Source organism: Falco cherrug, chromosome 12, assembly GCF_023634085.1.
Source record: "Falco cherrug isolate bFalChe1 chromosome 12, bFalChe1.pri, whole genome shotgun sequence".
Taxonomy (NCBI): domain Eukaryota; kingdom Metazoa; phylum Chordata; class Aves; order Falconiformes; family Falconidae; genus Falco; species Falco cherrug.
The window spans coordinates 32,641,073-32,658,387 of NC_073708.1; the positions used below are offsets into that span (position 1 = coordinate 32,641,073).

General features: G+C 43.1%; 1 protein-coding gene across 2 annotated transcripts in view; it reads left to right on the top strand.

Moving 5' to 3' along the window:
• The first annotated feature begins 6,987 nt into the window (after positions 1-6,987).
• ROR1 (receptor tyrosine kinase like orphan receptor 1) overlaps positions 6,988-17,315 on the top strand; it is a 171,584-nt gene continuing 161,256 nt past the window's right edge. For both annotated transcript variants that reach the window (XM_055725112.1, XM_055725113.1), the window contains exon 1: positions 6,988-7,253. In XM_055725112.1, the coding sequence (XP_055581087.1) occupies positions 7,154-7,253 (100 nt within the window). In that variant the 5' untranslated portion in view covers positions 6,988-7,153. The remainder of the gene's footprint in view (positions 7,254-17,315) is intronic.

Below are 17,315 nucleotides of genomic sequence, written 5' to 3' on the forward strand. Positions count from 1 at the left end.
GCTGCAGATTTGCTGCTGGTGTGAGTGGAATTGCATTCACTTAAGCCCATTGCAAATTTAGCCACTAGAGTCAAAATAAAAGGAGCCAAAATATATAAATCCAGCAGACGAAGTTTATGGGGGAACTAAACCAAACATTCAACATCAAGATTTAGTGCAGCCAAATTGTTATAACTAAATGGGGTACCTTACATCATTTTGTGTCCTAGGGGCATAGTCTCCATTTTAGTGGCGTGCTAAACTCACGCTGATATCAATAAAAGTTTTACATGCAAAATGAGTGGAAAATACGAGATGTTAGATAGTACGATACAAGTCTATAAACCTGATACCTAAACCCTATCATGGCTTTGCCAACCCCCTGCTAACTTCCATGCAAATTCCACCGATGGATCTCTAGTTCAGTTTGTCTTAATTGAAAGTCTTAAAGGTGAATTGAAATGTTGTTGGAATAAAAACCTGTTTAAGATGCCAAATCCGTAACAAAATCCCTGTGTAGACTTACAAGTAAATAAATTGTAAAGGCAAATGTACAGGCCTTCTTATTAACCTGTCAAACCACAGATCCTGGAATCTATTTTTCTCCTGAAAAAATTGTGACATTCTTCTTCCTTTAATGACTGATGTATTTTACTGCTTTACATGCCTGGCAACAAAGATTATATTGTTCAGGAAGGTGGTGAAATCTCCCTTGTTCACGCTGATGACTGCCATGGCCCTTCCCGGCAGGACTACTTACTACAAGTTGGTCTGGGGCTACCTGCAAATTGTGTGAAGTCATGGATTAAGACAGCTGAGTGTAATACTAGTTCGGTTTTCCAAACTATTGCCTTAATAACCTCCTCCTTGAATCAGATTTTTTGAGGATTGGTTTAACTGATTCCTTTTAGGAAAAGCAAACAAACCCTGCAAGAGGAATCAATTAATGAGGAGTTTCACCTGAAATTACCTGAGATATTTTGCAACAGGACAACCTGGTCATGCCTGAACTGAGCTGTAAATCCACAGCCTTCTTCTCAAGGCTCACTTCTGGGGCTAATGAGAAAGTCAGAGATAAAACAGTTGCAACTCTTTCCTCCCAAAGGACAACTACAAAGCTCAGCATCTGAAATGTAAATAACCAGCCTGTGCGACTACTTGGTACATGCTTCTCCTATTGACTGTCCCGCTCTGTACCATGCCTGGTTATTCAATTAACTCTTTGAAAGTGCCTGGCACAATGGATATCAAATTTAATGAAATGCTGGATGCCAAACAAATATAAAGTAATATCAACAACAAAAATAATAAGCGTGCCAATATTTGCGTATGTTATTAAGCAGTTGCTAGTGTTTGTGCCCCATTCTATCGCCCTCGTTTTTCCAAAAGGGTAACATTACATGTTATGGAGGTATGTAATTCAAGGATATAAAGAACAGAGTCCTTCTGCTATATATATAAAATTCCAGTGTAATACACATATGAAAGGGAAAGAATTGTGGTCTATTTCAAGGCTTTTCCTTTTATCTTTTCCACAGTCTCCTGCCAATTTTCAAAGTACTCCCAGATCACAGACTGAACTAGATTGTCTGAACAAGATTGTACTGCACCTCCTGATACTCCCTCTGTCATTCCCCAGGGCTGCAGTCTGTCCCCTGTCCCCTGACGGTGCTCTGCTCCACCTCTCCCTATGGATAGTTGGTCCTTTGCTTTTCAGGCAAAGAAAAAAATTCAGCCTGGGAAGGTGGCAGAGCTGCTGCAAAGACTGGCACAAATGCAGCTACTCGTTGGCCTAACCTGGTGCCTTCGAATCAAAGAGGCCCCTGGCAAGGGATGCGTATCCCACTACCTACGGGCATACCCTGAGCTACTGCCTGATGCCTGCAGCTGACCTGCCTGATTCAGGCAGGGAAAGGCACATCAGGAAACATCCTGACAATAATGACCAGTGCTGGATTTAACTCTAAAATAATGGATCAAGTGCAATCCGTTACCTCCCTGTCTTTGGCGTCTTCTTACTCCTGCTGAAAACAAATACTGAAACCAGCCTTAAATGCTTCAGAGTGTTCTGTCACGATCACCAGGTTTATCAACCATTTTCTCATGCAATTATGAACAAAAGAGAAAGCTTTTGCTACATGATCACATAAAGTAAAATTTTTCCCATGCATGCTGGCCAATATCTGTAGTTCTTTAACTGTCTGCAACAGACTTTTACAAGACAGCTAACTTGCTGAAAAAAATCACGTAGCGCGACATATGTCTTTCTTGTGCATGCCTGTTCTCTACACAGTGGCTGATTTTTTTTAGAGAAGTCAGAAAATTTACACTCATATCTCCTGTTCCTTTTAAAGAAACATGTTATTATTTGCACTGCACTTGCTCCTGAAAACTCAGCTAGAAAACAAAGGATACATCGAGTGGGACAATGTCTTCACGTAAATTAGAGAGAATTCCTATCCTAGAGAATTGACAGTATAAGGTAGACGTAAATCTCCAATCTTTAAGAAGTACCGGCAATTGTTGTTTTCCATGGCATGTCAGCATTTAAAAATCAGCGGTGAAATCAGATTTACATGTGGTCTTTCCACGGATGCACAGATTCTAGGAGTCCACAGGCAGTTCTAACCTCATCTCCAGGTTCCACTTGGGAAGCCTTAACACACTAGTGTAATTCTAGTGGAATTTCAAATGGGCAAAGGATGATTCATGTGGCCTCAAATGGTTGAATGAAAAAAATCTGGTATAGATTAATAGGAGTATTAGTGAAAGATGGAAAGGAAAACAAGGATTCTTTTATAATGTGACATGATACTTAAGAACAACGTTGTCAGTAACTACAAATGTGTAATGTTTCTCTTTTATTTTGCTGTACTTCTGACACTATTCTTTTACAATATTTTGCTTATCATCTTCTTGTGAGGTTTATTGTACTTACAAATCATTCCCAGACAGTCAGCTTCTTTGCTATCTTTTCATTAAAAAAAAAAGAATAAAAAAGTTTTGTGTGTAATACATTTTCCCTGCAGGAACTAATTCCACAAAGATATTGACTACAAGCCTTTCGTTGTTTTAAAATATGTAGACATGCATCAAACAGTTGATTTTTCTCCCCAGAGTCACCTTCTGAAGCTTTATCTGTGCATTACATCTCCGAAGCATCCTGCAGACTGCGCAGGAGAAATTCTCTCTGATTTGTCCTCCCAAGCCAGTGCTTATCCTTACCTCGACTACTTTTTGCCATCATATCATTATGAATACTCTGTGCTATTCATTTCATGGTGTTTAGGGCTGTGTCCGCTCTAGTTCCTTTGTTTAATATATTTTTACTCTTCCACTGTGGTATGACAGACTGCAGCATGTTAAAGGAAAAGCAGGGAGAATATCTGTATTGATTTCAAAACGCTGCAGATTGAGAGCAGATGTACCATGTATTCCCAAAACGTATGTTTTAACTTTCATTTATGTGCTGTGCTGAACAGTCTTCAAGCCAGGAAGTGATTTATATTTGCTAATTGCATGCACTTTGGTAGATCTGCAGCTAAAAATAAGTGGTTTGTTTTTTAATTATAAATGATTTATCCTTTCACACTGCATGTATCTAACACTTAGAAGCTAACTGAAGACTTGAGGATTCTGCATTTAGTTTCCTCATCTGCCGTAGAAGCAGTATCTTTAGGCACGCACTGTGGATTACCCCTGTGCCCAGCTCAGAGGTATCTGGACCTCACGGACATCGTACTTCTTTACACAACCAGCAGACAGATTAAGGAAACACTTTTGTGTTACAGCTAAGCAAGTCTTAACAGCCAGTTGCTGCCAAAAGCAGTGTTCAACTGCTCCTACCCCACCCCTGAACCAGGGTCCCACTTGCCTTTGCTGGATCTAACACCCAGCAGCTGTGGGGGAGCTGACCCAGATGGCTCTCCCGGAGGAGTATTGCTCTTCTTTTCTCTCATCAGAGGGTTAGTTTTCTGTAGGACCAGCTGGCTGAATGGATTTGCCCGGATGAACATACAGGAAACAAAGTGGATTTTTTTATTGTGGACAGCTTGCAGTTAGAGCACCTAAAAGTAACTTGAAATGTCACTTTAGGGGGTCAGGGCGGTCAAGTCTGGGCTGGTGCTGCAGAAATCCTATCCCAGCTGTACAGCCTGACCTTCTCGCTGGCATTAGCTCTAGTATTCCTGTATCTAGATGACACGTGTCAGGACCCTGAGGGCACTCACAGCTCTTAATGACTGACCAGCTTCATCTGGGGCCTCAAACACCACCCCACCCTTGTCAAGGGGCTCTATTTAAGCTCTGCCCTGCCCCCCACTACCTCTTAGTCCCTGCTTGGGCTATGTTGGAGGGCTTGTAGTCCGCTACTCCAACATACCTGTGCCTGGCTATGGACCCTGGCACGTGGACTGACTTCCCTGTTTGACCTCAGACCTGTCTTATTGCTCCGGACCTGCCCGGCAATCACTGTCCTGATGACCATGATGGAATGGACCCTGGCCTCTAGTTGATTTCTCATCTTGATGTTAGACACACCCCACCACTACAAACTTGCCTGGTAATATAGACTCTCGGTTGGACCTGGGCCTGCCTCGTTCAACTTGGTTGGGGGTAGTGAGACAAGCTCTGGCTTCTAAGGTCCATGTTCTGCTGGTTCTGTCTGGCACCACTTCAACTCCTTGTCCCTTAAGAACCAAAAAGCATTTGCTATGCCCTGGGAAAGAAGTGGTTCAAGGACCTAAATTGGCAGAAACACCTCCACTCTGAAGCAGTAACTATCTGTCAGCTTGGCTCTTGAACCATCTCAGTTCCTGGTTCTTTGTGTCAGGAGAAAATGCATGGGACTGGGAAGACCACGTAGCTGTCTTAAGGAAGGCAATGGTGTGGGTCTTTCCTAATCTTGATTTGAATTGGCTTTTGCTGGTACTGATGGGCTTGGCTTCGTGGTCAGTTTAAACTGGCCTAAGCTCATACTGCTGCTGAAAGGGCAAATCCTGTGTGGCTGTGTACCTGCTAGGGGTGACACAAAGACTGTATTGGAAATGCATGATTGGGAGAAGGGGGGAGGTGGCAGCATGGCTGCCTTCAGTCAGCTGTGAAACTGCATCCTAAGGCATATCAGAGCAAGGTGGCAAAAAGTCCTGCAGCTCCAACAAGGACCTACTTTGTCCAGTGCTGCAGAAATTAAATCCCACCCTGCTGCAAACATAGGCACCTGGGTCCCAGGCACAGCTGGTCCCTTCCATGCATCACACACAGAGCCTGTAACAGCTCTGGCAGTACCAAGCTTGGCTTGCCTCTTCCAATGATTCTGTGTTTGCATAGTGGTCAATTTTCACTAGGAAGTGGATAATCTCTTGCCATTGTCCTCCTTGGTCTGAGGAGGAATATGTGCACATTTGTGTATGTGAGGAGAAGGTGGTTTCAAACCTCCATCTACTTCCCTAACATGCAGCCAGATGCTTATCTGGGTTTGTTCCTCCTCTTGAAACTCTATTAGTGTCTGACAAGAAATACAAGATTCATATGGCAGAAAGCAAGCCTAGGAGGGCTGGGATCTGATCTAGCAGGAAGTGAGGAGGAAATTCCTTTAATCTTGTCCTTGTTTCCACTCTGCTTATGAACTTTTTATTAAACAGTTGCTGACTTTTGAAATCCTAAACCTAATCTAAGCATCCCAGGAATGTGATCCTTCTCCTGAATGGAAGGAAAGTAGTTATCATCCTAGTAGCTTCAACTAGCTTTGGCAGTGTCCTTCAACTCCAGCAAAACAGTGCTATCCACTATGGAACCTGCCCGGGCACAGTTACAGCTGTGATGTAACATATGGTCAATGGTCCTTTGTGTTGGCAGGAGGGAGCTGCAGCCCTTCTGCTCGCAAAGCTTAGCTTCTATCACCAGAGCAAGGGAAAAGCATGTTTGGGGCCTGGCTGTAGGTACCCTGGGATGATTGAGCCCTGGCAATGAGGCCACAGCCGTGCAGGCAGCATGCTTGTGGGGGTGGCCCTCCCCTGGGCTGAGGTGTGCTGGAGAAAGGTGGGTAAGAGCAGCATTACAGTGCTGCTCTTAGCATTTACGATCTTAGGTAGCAGGTATACCTGACTCCTTTCAGGTAGGGTGTGGTTTTTTTGGTTTGTTTTTTTTTTTTTTTTTTTGTGAAGAAAGGCTGAACTAGGAGAAATCTGTATATTAAACATTGATTTCACTGAGGCAGAGAGGGTTGAAAGTGATTCCTAAGAACTTCTGAGTTCCTGACAGGAAGAGTAGGAGATATCCAGTAAATCTGAAATGTGAGGGGAAAACTGGAAGCTCTTGACCCTCAACCCATGTATGAAGAACAGCCCCCCTGCCGCACTGCCATGAGCCCTGTGGGAGGCCGTGGCATGTGGGGCTGGCCTGTGCGCCTGGCTTGGAGCTGGGCACCCTGACATGGCGTCCTTCATGGCTGGGGAGCTTCCTCAGGGAAGTTTGCTGACAGGGTATTCCAGCTGTCATGTGTGGTATGGGAAGACCAGGAAGAGACCTGGACCGGTTGTGAGTGGTGGTAACAAGTAACAAAACTGGATTCTGCCTGGGAAAGTGGTTTCCCCCCAGTAATCCCACCTGTCGTGTTTGCTGTTTGATCCCTGGAAAGTGAAATGTGGAGGGGAAAGGCTGGTAACCCCAACTGCTGCCTTTGTAAATCCACCTACTATGAAAGGGGAAACGTGAGGTGGGCTGTGAGGAAAGGTGCTTCTCCTCCGTCAGGTCTCTGGCTCACGGGGCAGGGAGGCGGCTGCCACCCGCCGAGGCCCGGAGGTGAGAGGCGCCGGGGCCGCCTGCTGAGGTGAGGAGGGAAAATGGCGGACGGCGGGGAGAGGAGAGCGCCCCCCCGCGGCGGGCGGCTGGGAGGCGGCGGCGCGGGCGGGGCAGTAGGGGGCGCTGCCGGGCCGGGCTCGGCGGGCCCGCGGCTGGGGCCGGTCTGTGAGCGCAGCTCGCGCAAAGTGACAAGTGAGAGGGGCTGAGGCGGCGGCCGCCCGCGCTCGCTTCCCCGCCCGCCAGGAGAGCGCAGCCCCGAGGGCGCGGCGTGGGACGGCTCGGGAGGAGACGCGGCCCCGCGGCGGTGCGAGGGCCGGCCCGGGACGCCGGCGCTGCGCGGTGGATGTGGGAGTAGCGCGGCGCCGGCTCAGGAATGCAGCAGCCGGGCGGCGGGGACGGGAGCCTCTTGCTGCTCCCGCTGCTCCTGCTGCTGCGCGCGGGCAGCCGGGCGGAGCTGGGGGACGCCACGCAAGGTAAGGGGTGTGCGGGGCCGCCGGCCGGCTTTTGTCCCGCGGGAGCCTCCCCTCGCCCGCGGCGGCGGCACCGGAGGCGGTTTGTGAGGGGGACCGAGCCCGCGTGGGGTCCGGCGCGGCGGGGCCGGCCGTGAGGCGCGCTGGGGCGAGCGCGGCGCAGCCCGCCGGCGGGATGCCGCCCTGCTGAGGCGCTGAGGGGCTGGGGGCCCTCCGCCCGCCGGGGAGCCCGCGGCTCCAGCGCTCCCCTCCCGCCGCCCGTTAACGAACTCCGAGTTTTATACTCGATCGGTGTTTAATTGCTTCGTAAAAAGCCCTTCCAAGTGTTCGGCCGAGTTATTAGCTAAGTGCAACCATGCCCAGGCAGTCCCGCTTTTGATATGTGATTGATGGTTCCCGAGGCGGCGTTATCGACGGTGACTTGTCCTTCGGCTTGTAGTCTTCCAATAAGAAGTTTTCGGCTTTTCTATTTTTTTTTTTAAACAGTAATCTTAAAGTCTCTTTGATTTAGTTTTAACGAGTAATATCTATTTTGCTATCCTTCTGTTTTATGAGGGTTTTGATTTCAGCCTTTTGCAAATGATTTATGTTTAAAGCATAGCGTAACACATGCATAAAGGGACCTAGATGGAATTAGGCAAGAAGGACTGATTCTGAAGCCAAGTCAGTAAAATGTGAGCCTGCTTTTGGACGCCTGCATGACAATTTCAGTAAGAGGTGACTGACTACTCATGAACTCCCATCTCCTTGAAGGTATTTTATGGTGCGTACTTAAATCACAAGCCAATTCTGCAAAGTCCCGGCTGATAATATGGCCATATTTAGTATTTAAAGAAGAGGGGAAAAAAGTGAACACTGAAGAGATCAAGCTGATTGAATTTAAATACTTAGCAGTTCAAAACTGAAAAAGCTGTGGTTGTAAAACCTCCAAGCCAAACTGCAGATACTGTAGGATAACTGCGTTTAAAAGGCTGGTCGTAGCTAACAGATACAATGCTTTTGTCATATGCCTGTGCCTGAATTTCTCTCTGTGTTTCAGTGTGTCCCTAGTGATGCCATTACCTGGGACTGTGTGTTAGGTAGTGGATCTGTTTGAATGACTTCCAGATATTGCAGTGTGATTCTGTTGGACACAGGAGTCTCCTGGTGCAGATTCAACGGCTGGATGATGTTCTAGCTTAGGGTAGGAATTCTCTATGACATCTCAGTGGGAAAACTTTCAAATGCTGTTTTCTAGTGTCCCCAGGGAATGCTGTATGTGCTTAATAAATAGCTGTATAATTAAAAGGGGCAGGGGGGAAGACAGGCCATCTTTTTCAGATAATTTTAAAACTTTAGGGTAATAATATAAAAACTTGTGATTTTCTAAGAGCCTAGAGAGGGGAGAAAACCCATGAACATAAAGCAACTGATCATGTTGGGTCTAAACCTGCCCATTTTCTATTTACTGTGAATTGTGCTGGGAAGTATCTTTCATTATATGAATTCACCTTTATGTATGACTTAATATGGTCATTATGCACAATTACTTTCCACAGTGAAATATTTCTTGTGTTTTAAGTAATATTTTTGGCAAAAGCTGACAATGTTGATTCATGAGCAGATCAAGTGATTTTTTTTTTTAATAGATAGACATTTATCACATGTTACAACTACATACTACGTTTTCCCCCAAGCTTGCCAAAGATCTAGGTTTTGTCAAAGAGTAACGAAACCTAAACGTCTAATGCTAATTAAACAAACAAAAAAACTATTATAATGTGTTTTACAAATGTCTTTAAGATAACCGTAGTGGCTGGGTAAATAGATTTTGCTCCATCAGAAACCCAACGAACCATACAGTACCCTTCAATCCCTACCCTTTTACCTTCACATTTTTCAAAAAGGTAGAATATGGACTGCTATATAAGTAAAAGACTTGATTTTTCCAGGCATGTCAAATAAGGACTGCAATGAAAGTCCATCTCTGGTGGTAGCCTAACTTCAGCTACCAGAAAAGATGGCCTGGAAGTCCAATATCTGACAGTCTAATACACTGAAAATATTGAAGAGTAGTTTGGGCTCTTAGCTCCCTGAGGTCCGTAAGGATCAGAGCCTGCTTGTGCTGCGCTTGGTCCAAACATTTGTGAAGACATGGCTCCCAGTATAGAGTTTGACACTGTGATCCAGTAAACATATACAGATGTGCACAGATGGCCTCATGTGAATAGGCTGATGCAGCTCAGTAGGACAGGTCTGATGCCAGGAACTTGCACAGCTATTGTCACATCTCTTTTGGGGAGGATTATTACCAGGTCATCCATTTAGTTGAGTTATTGTCAAGTGACCAAAACTGTGTTGCTGTGTTGCCTTCCAAAGGCTCTTTTTTGGCCTTTTCCTCTTCACTTTTACCCCTGTCTCCTGCTGCTTCCTTTTTGTCAATGACCTTTCCTTGTAGAAAGCAAAACAAAACAAAAAGCACATTTTCCTTTGTATATTCATGCTGTCTTTAATGTGTGCTCTTCCCAAGGGTGCTCACAGGCTGCCCAAATGTTCTGAATAAAACCACAAAGTTAACTGGAACAGAAACGCTCCAACTTGGGTATTTTTTCATTCTTTGCAGTATCTGACTATGGATATTACCAGTTCAGCTTTGTTATTTTTATTCCATAGCATGTAACTTTGCGAGGAGTCAGGATAGAAGAAGTGTATAGTATAAAAGCATTATAAAAACATACAGTAAACCCACAGATCTCTAGATTAGGTTTTAGATTATAGGGGGTACTGTTGATTTCTTTGAAAGTTGCCTCTTGTGAGATAAAGTTCCACAAGCTCTTCATTAGTCCCTGTAATACTCCAGTGGTTAATTGTTTTGTCCATAGGTCAACAGGCTGCTATTTCAGCCAGTATCCACTTATGAGTTCACAAACAAACTAAATGCTTTTGTTGCCTTAAGCCTATAAGAGGATGAGAGTAGATGTCACTGTTTGACTTACAGTGATTGTAGTCTCACATTTCTTGAGAAAAGTTGCTTGAAGTATCAGCAGATTATCTTCAGGACATAATTTCTTTGTTTCTATAATTAACATTTACTGGAACTGCTGTGTTGATTATGTACACACAAGAACTTTAAGTTAAAGCATTGCAAATGAGATATGGTCAGGAGAGCGTTTTTAAGCTTCTATATGGATTTTAAATACAAATACCTAAATGTAGGCAAAGGTGGGGGAAGCTTCCCTGAGGTGTGACACTAGATACCACTCTTTGGAAACATGTGTAGAAATGCAGCAGTCTTCTGAGACTCAGAAGAGCACCTCAGAGTTGAAAACTCTTTAAAAAGCTCTCTTAACTGAATGCAGCTGCTTTCCACATAATGATTGTCTTGCAAGCCAGAAATATCTGGAAAGTTAACTAATACAAAACAAGGTGTAAACGTTTTCTTCCCCAAGCCCTGGAGAAAACCTCAGTGGACCTCACTTGCAATTACAGCATGTTTTTGAAACTATGTATCTTAAGAAACAATTTTTACTGATCTGGTAGACTGTGAGCTGCAGTTATTTTCAGCTGCAAAGCCCTGTGTTTTATCTGCTGTTGTAGTGTGATGTTCTTGTCTTGCTGTAGGTACCCAGGTAACGTTGGCTAGTACTTCACTGGTGAAGTTGCTCTCTGAACCAAAAGAAATGAGGTAGAAGTAGTGTAGTACCACGCGTAGGTAGAGGCGTGGTGGTGGTAATGCAGCTTGCATTTTGACAGTGACTCCTATGTATTGAAACACTTAATAGGAATGTCAAATGAAGTTATGCTATTGTTAAGATGCTGTCTTTGATCTAAGTTTCTGCTTCTAAAAATTACCAAATTGGGGTATATTTCTTATAATAATCTCTTGCACCTGAAGGCAGAGGAAAGGTTTATGTGAAATCTGAATCTGGTTATGCAGTAGGAGGCAGTTCCTAGTGGTAAGGGTAGTGCAGCATTGTGGGGAGAACTGTGGAACCAACTCCTTAGAGCAGAACTTAAAGAAATTGTGGGTTGATTTGGGCTGGGGCGGTGGTTAAGTGATAGTTCAGAATAGTTGAGTGACTTTATAGGGCTTCTTCTGTCCTGGTTTCTTTTTCATTCTAATAATGGAAATATTGAAAGGCAGTGAATCTGCTCATTTATAAATGAAACAATAAGGAAATGAATAAATCAGCGCAACTGTCTATGATCCTTTGGAAATAATAACAAAATACTGCTGTTAGCTGAAGGATGGTTCTATAGGTTTGATGATTGCAGTTCTACATTCTTTATGATGAATGGAGAGCACTCTAAAATTCCTGAATTTTACATTTGGTGTAAAATTTCATTTGGGCAGGTGCTGCAGAAGAAGTTATAATTTTTTCTGTCTGTTTACAAGCAGAGCCACCCCCTGCCCCCTCACCAGGAGTGTGGCATGTGAGAGGCTTGGTTGTGTTTAATGTCTTTTAATTGGGCTGAAATGACAGAATGCATGGAAAGGCTATGAAGTTTGCTAAGGTAAAAAAATGGAATTATTTCAGCTTAAATAGATACTACTAGTGTATTATGTAATAATAAAGATCTAAATACTACTATTTAAAACTAGTAAAGTTCATTTAGGTCCTCTTGGGAATATATTGTAAAATAAAAGAACTTGCATATATTTGGAATCTAGTGCAATGTGATATTGAAAATGGTGCTCCGCCAAAGTTAGAGAGCTTGGGAAAAAGAAGTAGCTTTACAAAGGAATCCTTTAGTGAGGGAAAGCAATAATGCAGGCTTCTCAGCATACTTCCATGCCAGCATCCTGTAGTGAGGAAGATTGCTTTCCAGGATCTCCTTCTGAAGTGGAGACATTGGAGTGCCACTGTTTCCAAGTAAATCTGCAGAACAGTATATGAAAGGAAATGGCTAGTGACTTGTGAAAAGAATCCCATGGTGCATATTACTGGGATGGACACAGATTTGGAGGATGATTAGTTAGATATGATTCCTGAAGAAATAATGCAGAATATTCACCAACAGAAAGCCAGATCACTCCCATTGAGGCGGGACTGACAGGTATAAATTAACTGCAGGGCCAGTACTGTGTTTCAGCAGTGCTGCGTTCAGTGCTGGGCTTTTTCTAATGTGTTTCAACAAGTCATTAGCTGGAGTTCCTGCCGAAGGCATGAAATAGTCTCCAAAGCAGAAGAAAGCCTAGGTCAAGTCTGCTTTGTTACTTCTACTGAGTTTCATGGCGTAATTGTACTTGATAGCCTCTTTTAACAAAATCCCTTCAGGGAGCTGCATAGAGGCTTTGGTTGTGTTTGATCAGTGAGGTGCTACAGAGCACCTTCACAGGAGATTGAAGAACAACAAAAAATTGCCTCTTGCAGGAAGTATCCTGTATTGCTGATGCTGGCAAGGTCTGGGGAGTGTGTCTCTGTCAGCTGGATTGGGACAATTGCATGCCAGTTCTAGGCATGTGCTGGTCCTGGCATGGCTTAACCCACTTGGGCCTTTCTGTTCTCACGTTGGAGGCAGGGAACCTGGGCACATTTATGGTGCTTCGGGAGTGTTGAAGGGAAAGGAGATATTTCTGGCCTTGGTGTAAGGGGAAGTTTAGGAAAAAAAAGAATTAAAAAAAAAAATAATGAGGTGAATCACTATATGTAGAGGCAAGACACGCTCCTGAAGAGTTCAAGAAAAAGTGCTGGTAACTTTGTGCAGATGTTGCATGTTTTTTATAACTGCTGCTGATGCCCTGTTCTGCGTTGTGTTGTGCAAAGACATGCTTTCACTCAGTAACAGATATTTGGGTCTAGGTTTACATTAAGACTTAGCGATCCCAACATGCAATGCCGAAGTTTCATAACTAGATGAGTTCTTGAGAAAACAGTTAGTGGAGGCCCTGGTGGAAGCCTGCATTTTATTAAATTTTTTTTTCAAACTGGTCAGGTCATATGTTGAAACCGATACTTCACGATGGCTTCCTGTGACCTTCTGCTCCTTTCCTCCAAGGGGTGTCAGTTGTGTGTACTCCTGTCCGGTTCCCAGATGCTCTGTTCTGTCTGCAGCAGAGGTCTGAACATCTGTTCCACGCGGATCTGGGAAAGAGACGGAGTAGTGAAACTGTGTGTTGGAGCACAGCAGCAGGCCATGGGAAATTGAAAGATCAGAGATAAGCAAGGAAAAATGTTCCGCAACTTTATAACCTCATTGCACATTCTCTCCAGAGACTGGAAATATATGAGGGTATGCTTTTCTTACCCTTAGAACTTGAGATTATCTTTGGAAGGATATGCACTTCCAGATTCACAGAGTGAGCATTCCTTTCAAGAAAGCTGTTTTGTCTTCCTCTGAAGGAGGTGGCACGGTCCCTCCTTGAAAATGCTAAGCCATGCTTTCAAGGATTGGTGGTGAAAGTTTAAAGTGCTGCCTGAGAGCGTCCGCATTGTGGCCAGTCAATACAGAACATAATGGCTACTCATTCAGAGAAAACTGTGTGCTGGGAATATGTGCTGGGCAAGGAGGAATTTTATGATCTGTGTGGCTGTATTTTCAAAACTCATGAGGATCTTTAGCTCTTACCATGTTTCGTTGGGAGAGCCAAGCACTTCTCTAAATCTCATCAGAAAGGGCAGAGGGTGCAGACCAGTCTAAAGGCTTCAGAAGCCTAGTCAGGAGGAATGAAGCTGCTTGAGATGATGCAGTGAGTGAGAAATTTTAGTAGAGCCCTTTTTATATCATGTCTGGTACTTCATCTCTTCTTGTTGGGCTAATACCACTTTGAAAAGAACCTGTCTTTGTACTTCAGTCTCCTAACCACATCTAGGTAAAAGGGAGAAATGGCATTTGTAGGGAAAAGGGTGAACTTTTGTTAGCCCAGCTGACAAGCTTTTGAGTGCAGAATGTGGGCTTTGCCCTGAGGGCAGGAGTGGACCCTAGTAAGACCTAATAATAACACTACCACCTTTCCTTGTTCCTTTCAATTGTTACAACTATGTAGGTATCATTATTTGAAAAATAATGGCAATGCTTCCTGTAGTACATAGAATAATTCGTGCTAGGCAGAGGCTGCAGGTTAGTGTTCTGTTTTCATCTAAACATTTCCTTTAGCACTAGCACTATAGAAAAGTTATTATGATGTTCGGTATGTTGAAGGATTTTCAATTAAAGTGATTTTTCCACTGTCTTCCAGAGAGCTTTTATCTGATTTTGAACAGAATGTGTGTCTGATGATAGGATTGTTCTTACTGAAGGCTTTGGTTTAAAAGCACAGATGTAAAGCTGCTCACATATATAAAAGCATTATTGGGTAACAAAACAAAGGGTGGTAAAACAAATTGCAGAGTATGGTGACGAGGCTGGGCTAATGGACATCCTAAAATGTTTGAAGCCCATACAGCAAGGGCATAGGAGTCTTCATGTTCTCCTAGGAGAGTCTGTTGGTTGTGGTGAGCGCTTCCCTTTATTCTTTCTTAGACTTGGTACCAGCCTTTGTTACACAACTTTATGCAATGGGTATGTTTGGATAATACAAAACAGCTTCCAGAGACGTTTTGTTGCAAATATGAACATGTTATGGAACTGCTAATTGTTGAAGTTGTTGAGATAGTCAGGCATCTGGAAAAAACCAGAAAGGATTCGTCCAGACTCAGTATACCCCGTGAGGTCAGGCAGGTGTATTCCTGACGTTCTCACTACAATTTGAAAAGGGTTTGAATGTTTTCAGATGATTCTTGCATTTCATGAACTTTTAAGTTTTCATCCCACTTGCAGAAGTAATTATCTATGCTTGTGCTTGTTAACTGCTCTGAGCTATGAAGCGAGTGGTAAAGTCACCTTTTTGACTTGGTTAGAAAAGGAGAAATGCAGTGTCATAATGCTGTCATTGTGTTTGTAGCAGCAGCTGAATAAAACGTACAAGCCACCTCAGCATCCATAGCTTTGAACATCTGTGAAATATGCAACTTGGAGAGGGGGTTTGTTTTCTTTCTGTTGAATTCAGCTTCAGTAATTCTGTCCTCAAAGATTATTGTGATTGTGTATACAGAGCAGTCTCTAAGAAAAGCCAGAACCATGGCCAAATGACCAAGAAAAAATATAATTCAGTGTTAGAACTAAGATTAGATCTATTTTTGATCCAGCAAAGTCCTCTTTGAAAAAAACTTATTACTTCACCTTTTTCTTCTTGGAGAGTTACTGTCCTTATTGTACAGTGAATATCATTTTAATCTGTGACACCTTTATAGAGTTATTGTATATCTGAATGCTGTGGATTCTACGCTGTATTTACAACAGTTTTTGCCTCTCCTGGTTTTTCCTGTAAGAGGTCAGTTATCGTGGCTGAACATCTCTTCTCAAAATTAACTTGGCTTCAAATAAAAGGAAGTATTTTTGTAATTGTTTTGTTTACTCTGAAATATTTGATGTGCTGTATAAGTAACAAGCATGTTTTAGTTTTTAATTTTATTTTATATGTTAATTATTCATTCCATGTTTTGATTTTTATTTTTAAAATGCATTATCTCTCTGTGAATTGAGTGAACATCTGTAGCATGATGGAGACATCTCTTTTTCTCCAGAACAAGCTGAGTGTAGAGAGCACCACGTTGAGCTCTGCTTTCAGTGTGTTTCACCTAGAATGACAAGAGGTCACTTAATTTGAAATTGATTGTCAGGGAAATAGATTTATGTCATTAAATGCTTTCAAAAAGCCACCGAATAGCATTAGGTGGATCTCTGCTTTTGACCATTGACATACTATTCTAGTGTGTTGAATCATTTTCTTTTCCTACATTTAAAGCACTTCTCTAAATGAAAAAAAAAATGGTTTCCAGCTTTGATTTGTGCGCCCTTTTTTTATGAAGAGAGGAGAGTTACTGTGGAGGGCTACTAATACCCACAGCTGAGAAGCTGGCAGCAAGAGGGAAGGCTGGTAATTAGAAGTAAAAATGTGGTAGTTTAGAAGTGACTATCAGCCAGCGATTAAATCTGAAATTGCAAGTGGGTTTTTCCTTTGTTTGGGCCCTGTCTGGGCATTTGATGCCTTTTCCTGCTACTGGACAGGAGAATTGCATTTACTCTAATTAGCAATATGTCAGAAGTCCTCCCAGAAACCCTGGCTGGTACAAAGCTGGCCCCCTTCTAGCTGGTACGCGCTCATGAGGCTTGAGCCTCTTCATCGATTTGTATTTAATATCTGGGGCAACTTGGTAGTGTTGCCAATGCTTTTTATAGCTCTGAATGGTCCAGTGTTGTGGTTTGAGAGCATGGTTGTTCTGCCTGGTATTGCATCAAGCAGTTAAGATTAGCTTGGGAATGCCGGGCTGCTGGCATCTCTGAGGCTGAAACACTTCATGTTCACGATAGGATGTTTTTGAACTGAGGGCCCCTTACTTTTACATTCACTTGGCGTTCTGTCAGAGCCCAAGTCTGGCGACCTTTGTCGTGAGATGCAACAAGCCTTACTTATTTTAACTATTGGTCTGTCACTGTGTTTTTAATTTACTGTAATTTAATAACTGACACAATGCTGGAATAAATAAATGGGCTGTGAACATTCTCATAGACCTTGGAAGTCCAGCTCAGGGCAAGATTTAGCTTTTAATTAACACTGTCCATGAGATTTATTGTTAAAACTATATCCTTTTAAGTAAGTACATCTGAAATTGAGTAAGAGATGAATAATTGAAACCTGGTGTGGGATAACAGAATGCATTCTAGTGCATGCAATAGTGTAGCACAGTGACCTTCTGCAGCAGAGTGGAGGACCATCACAGCTCTAAACTCTGTTTCTATTAAGTTATGGGTCATTCCACTGTTGGGCAACAAGTTGAATGTTGTCTTTATGTCTCCCTTTATTTTTCTTGTGAATGATATGCTGCTATATGTAGAAAACCACGTGTTCTTCACTACATTAAGAACACTAGTATTTTCCATGTGTATAAACCAGATTTTTAGTACAGCAAAGAGCTTTAGGAAGGCCTTTGGATGCCCAGCTAAAAAGAACTGTTGAAGGGGTTTTGCATCTTTTAGCCCCTACTGCTACATAAATTTTCCAAAAAGAGGCCCAGGCAAAGGAAGAAGCTGTAAAGGCATCCT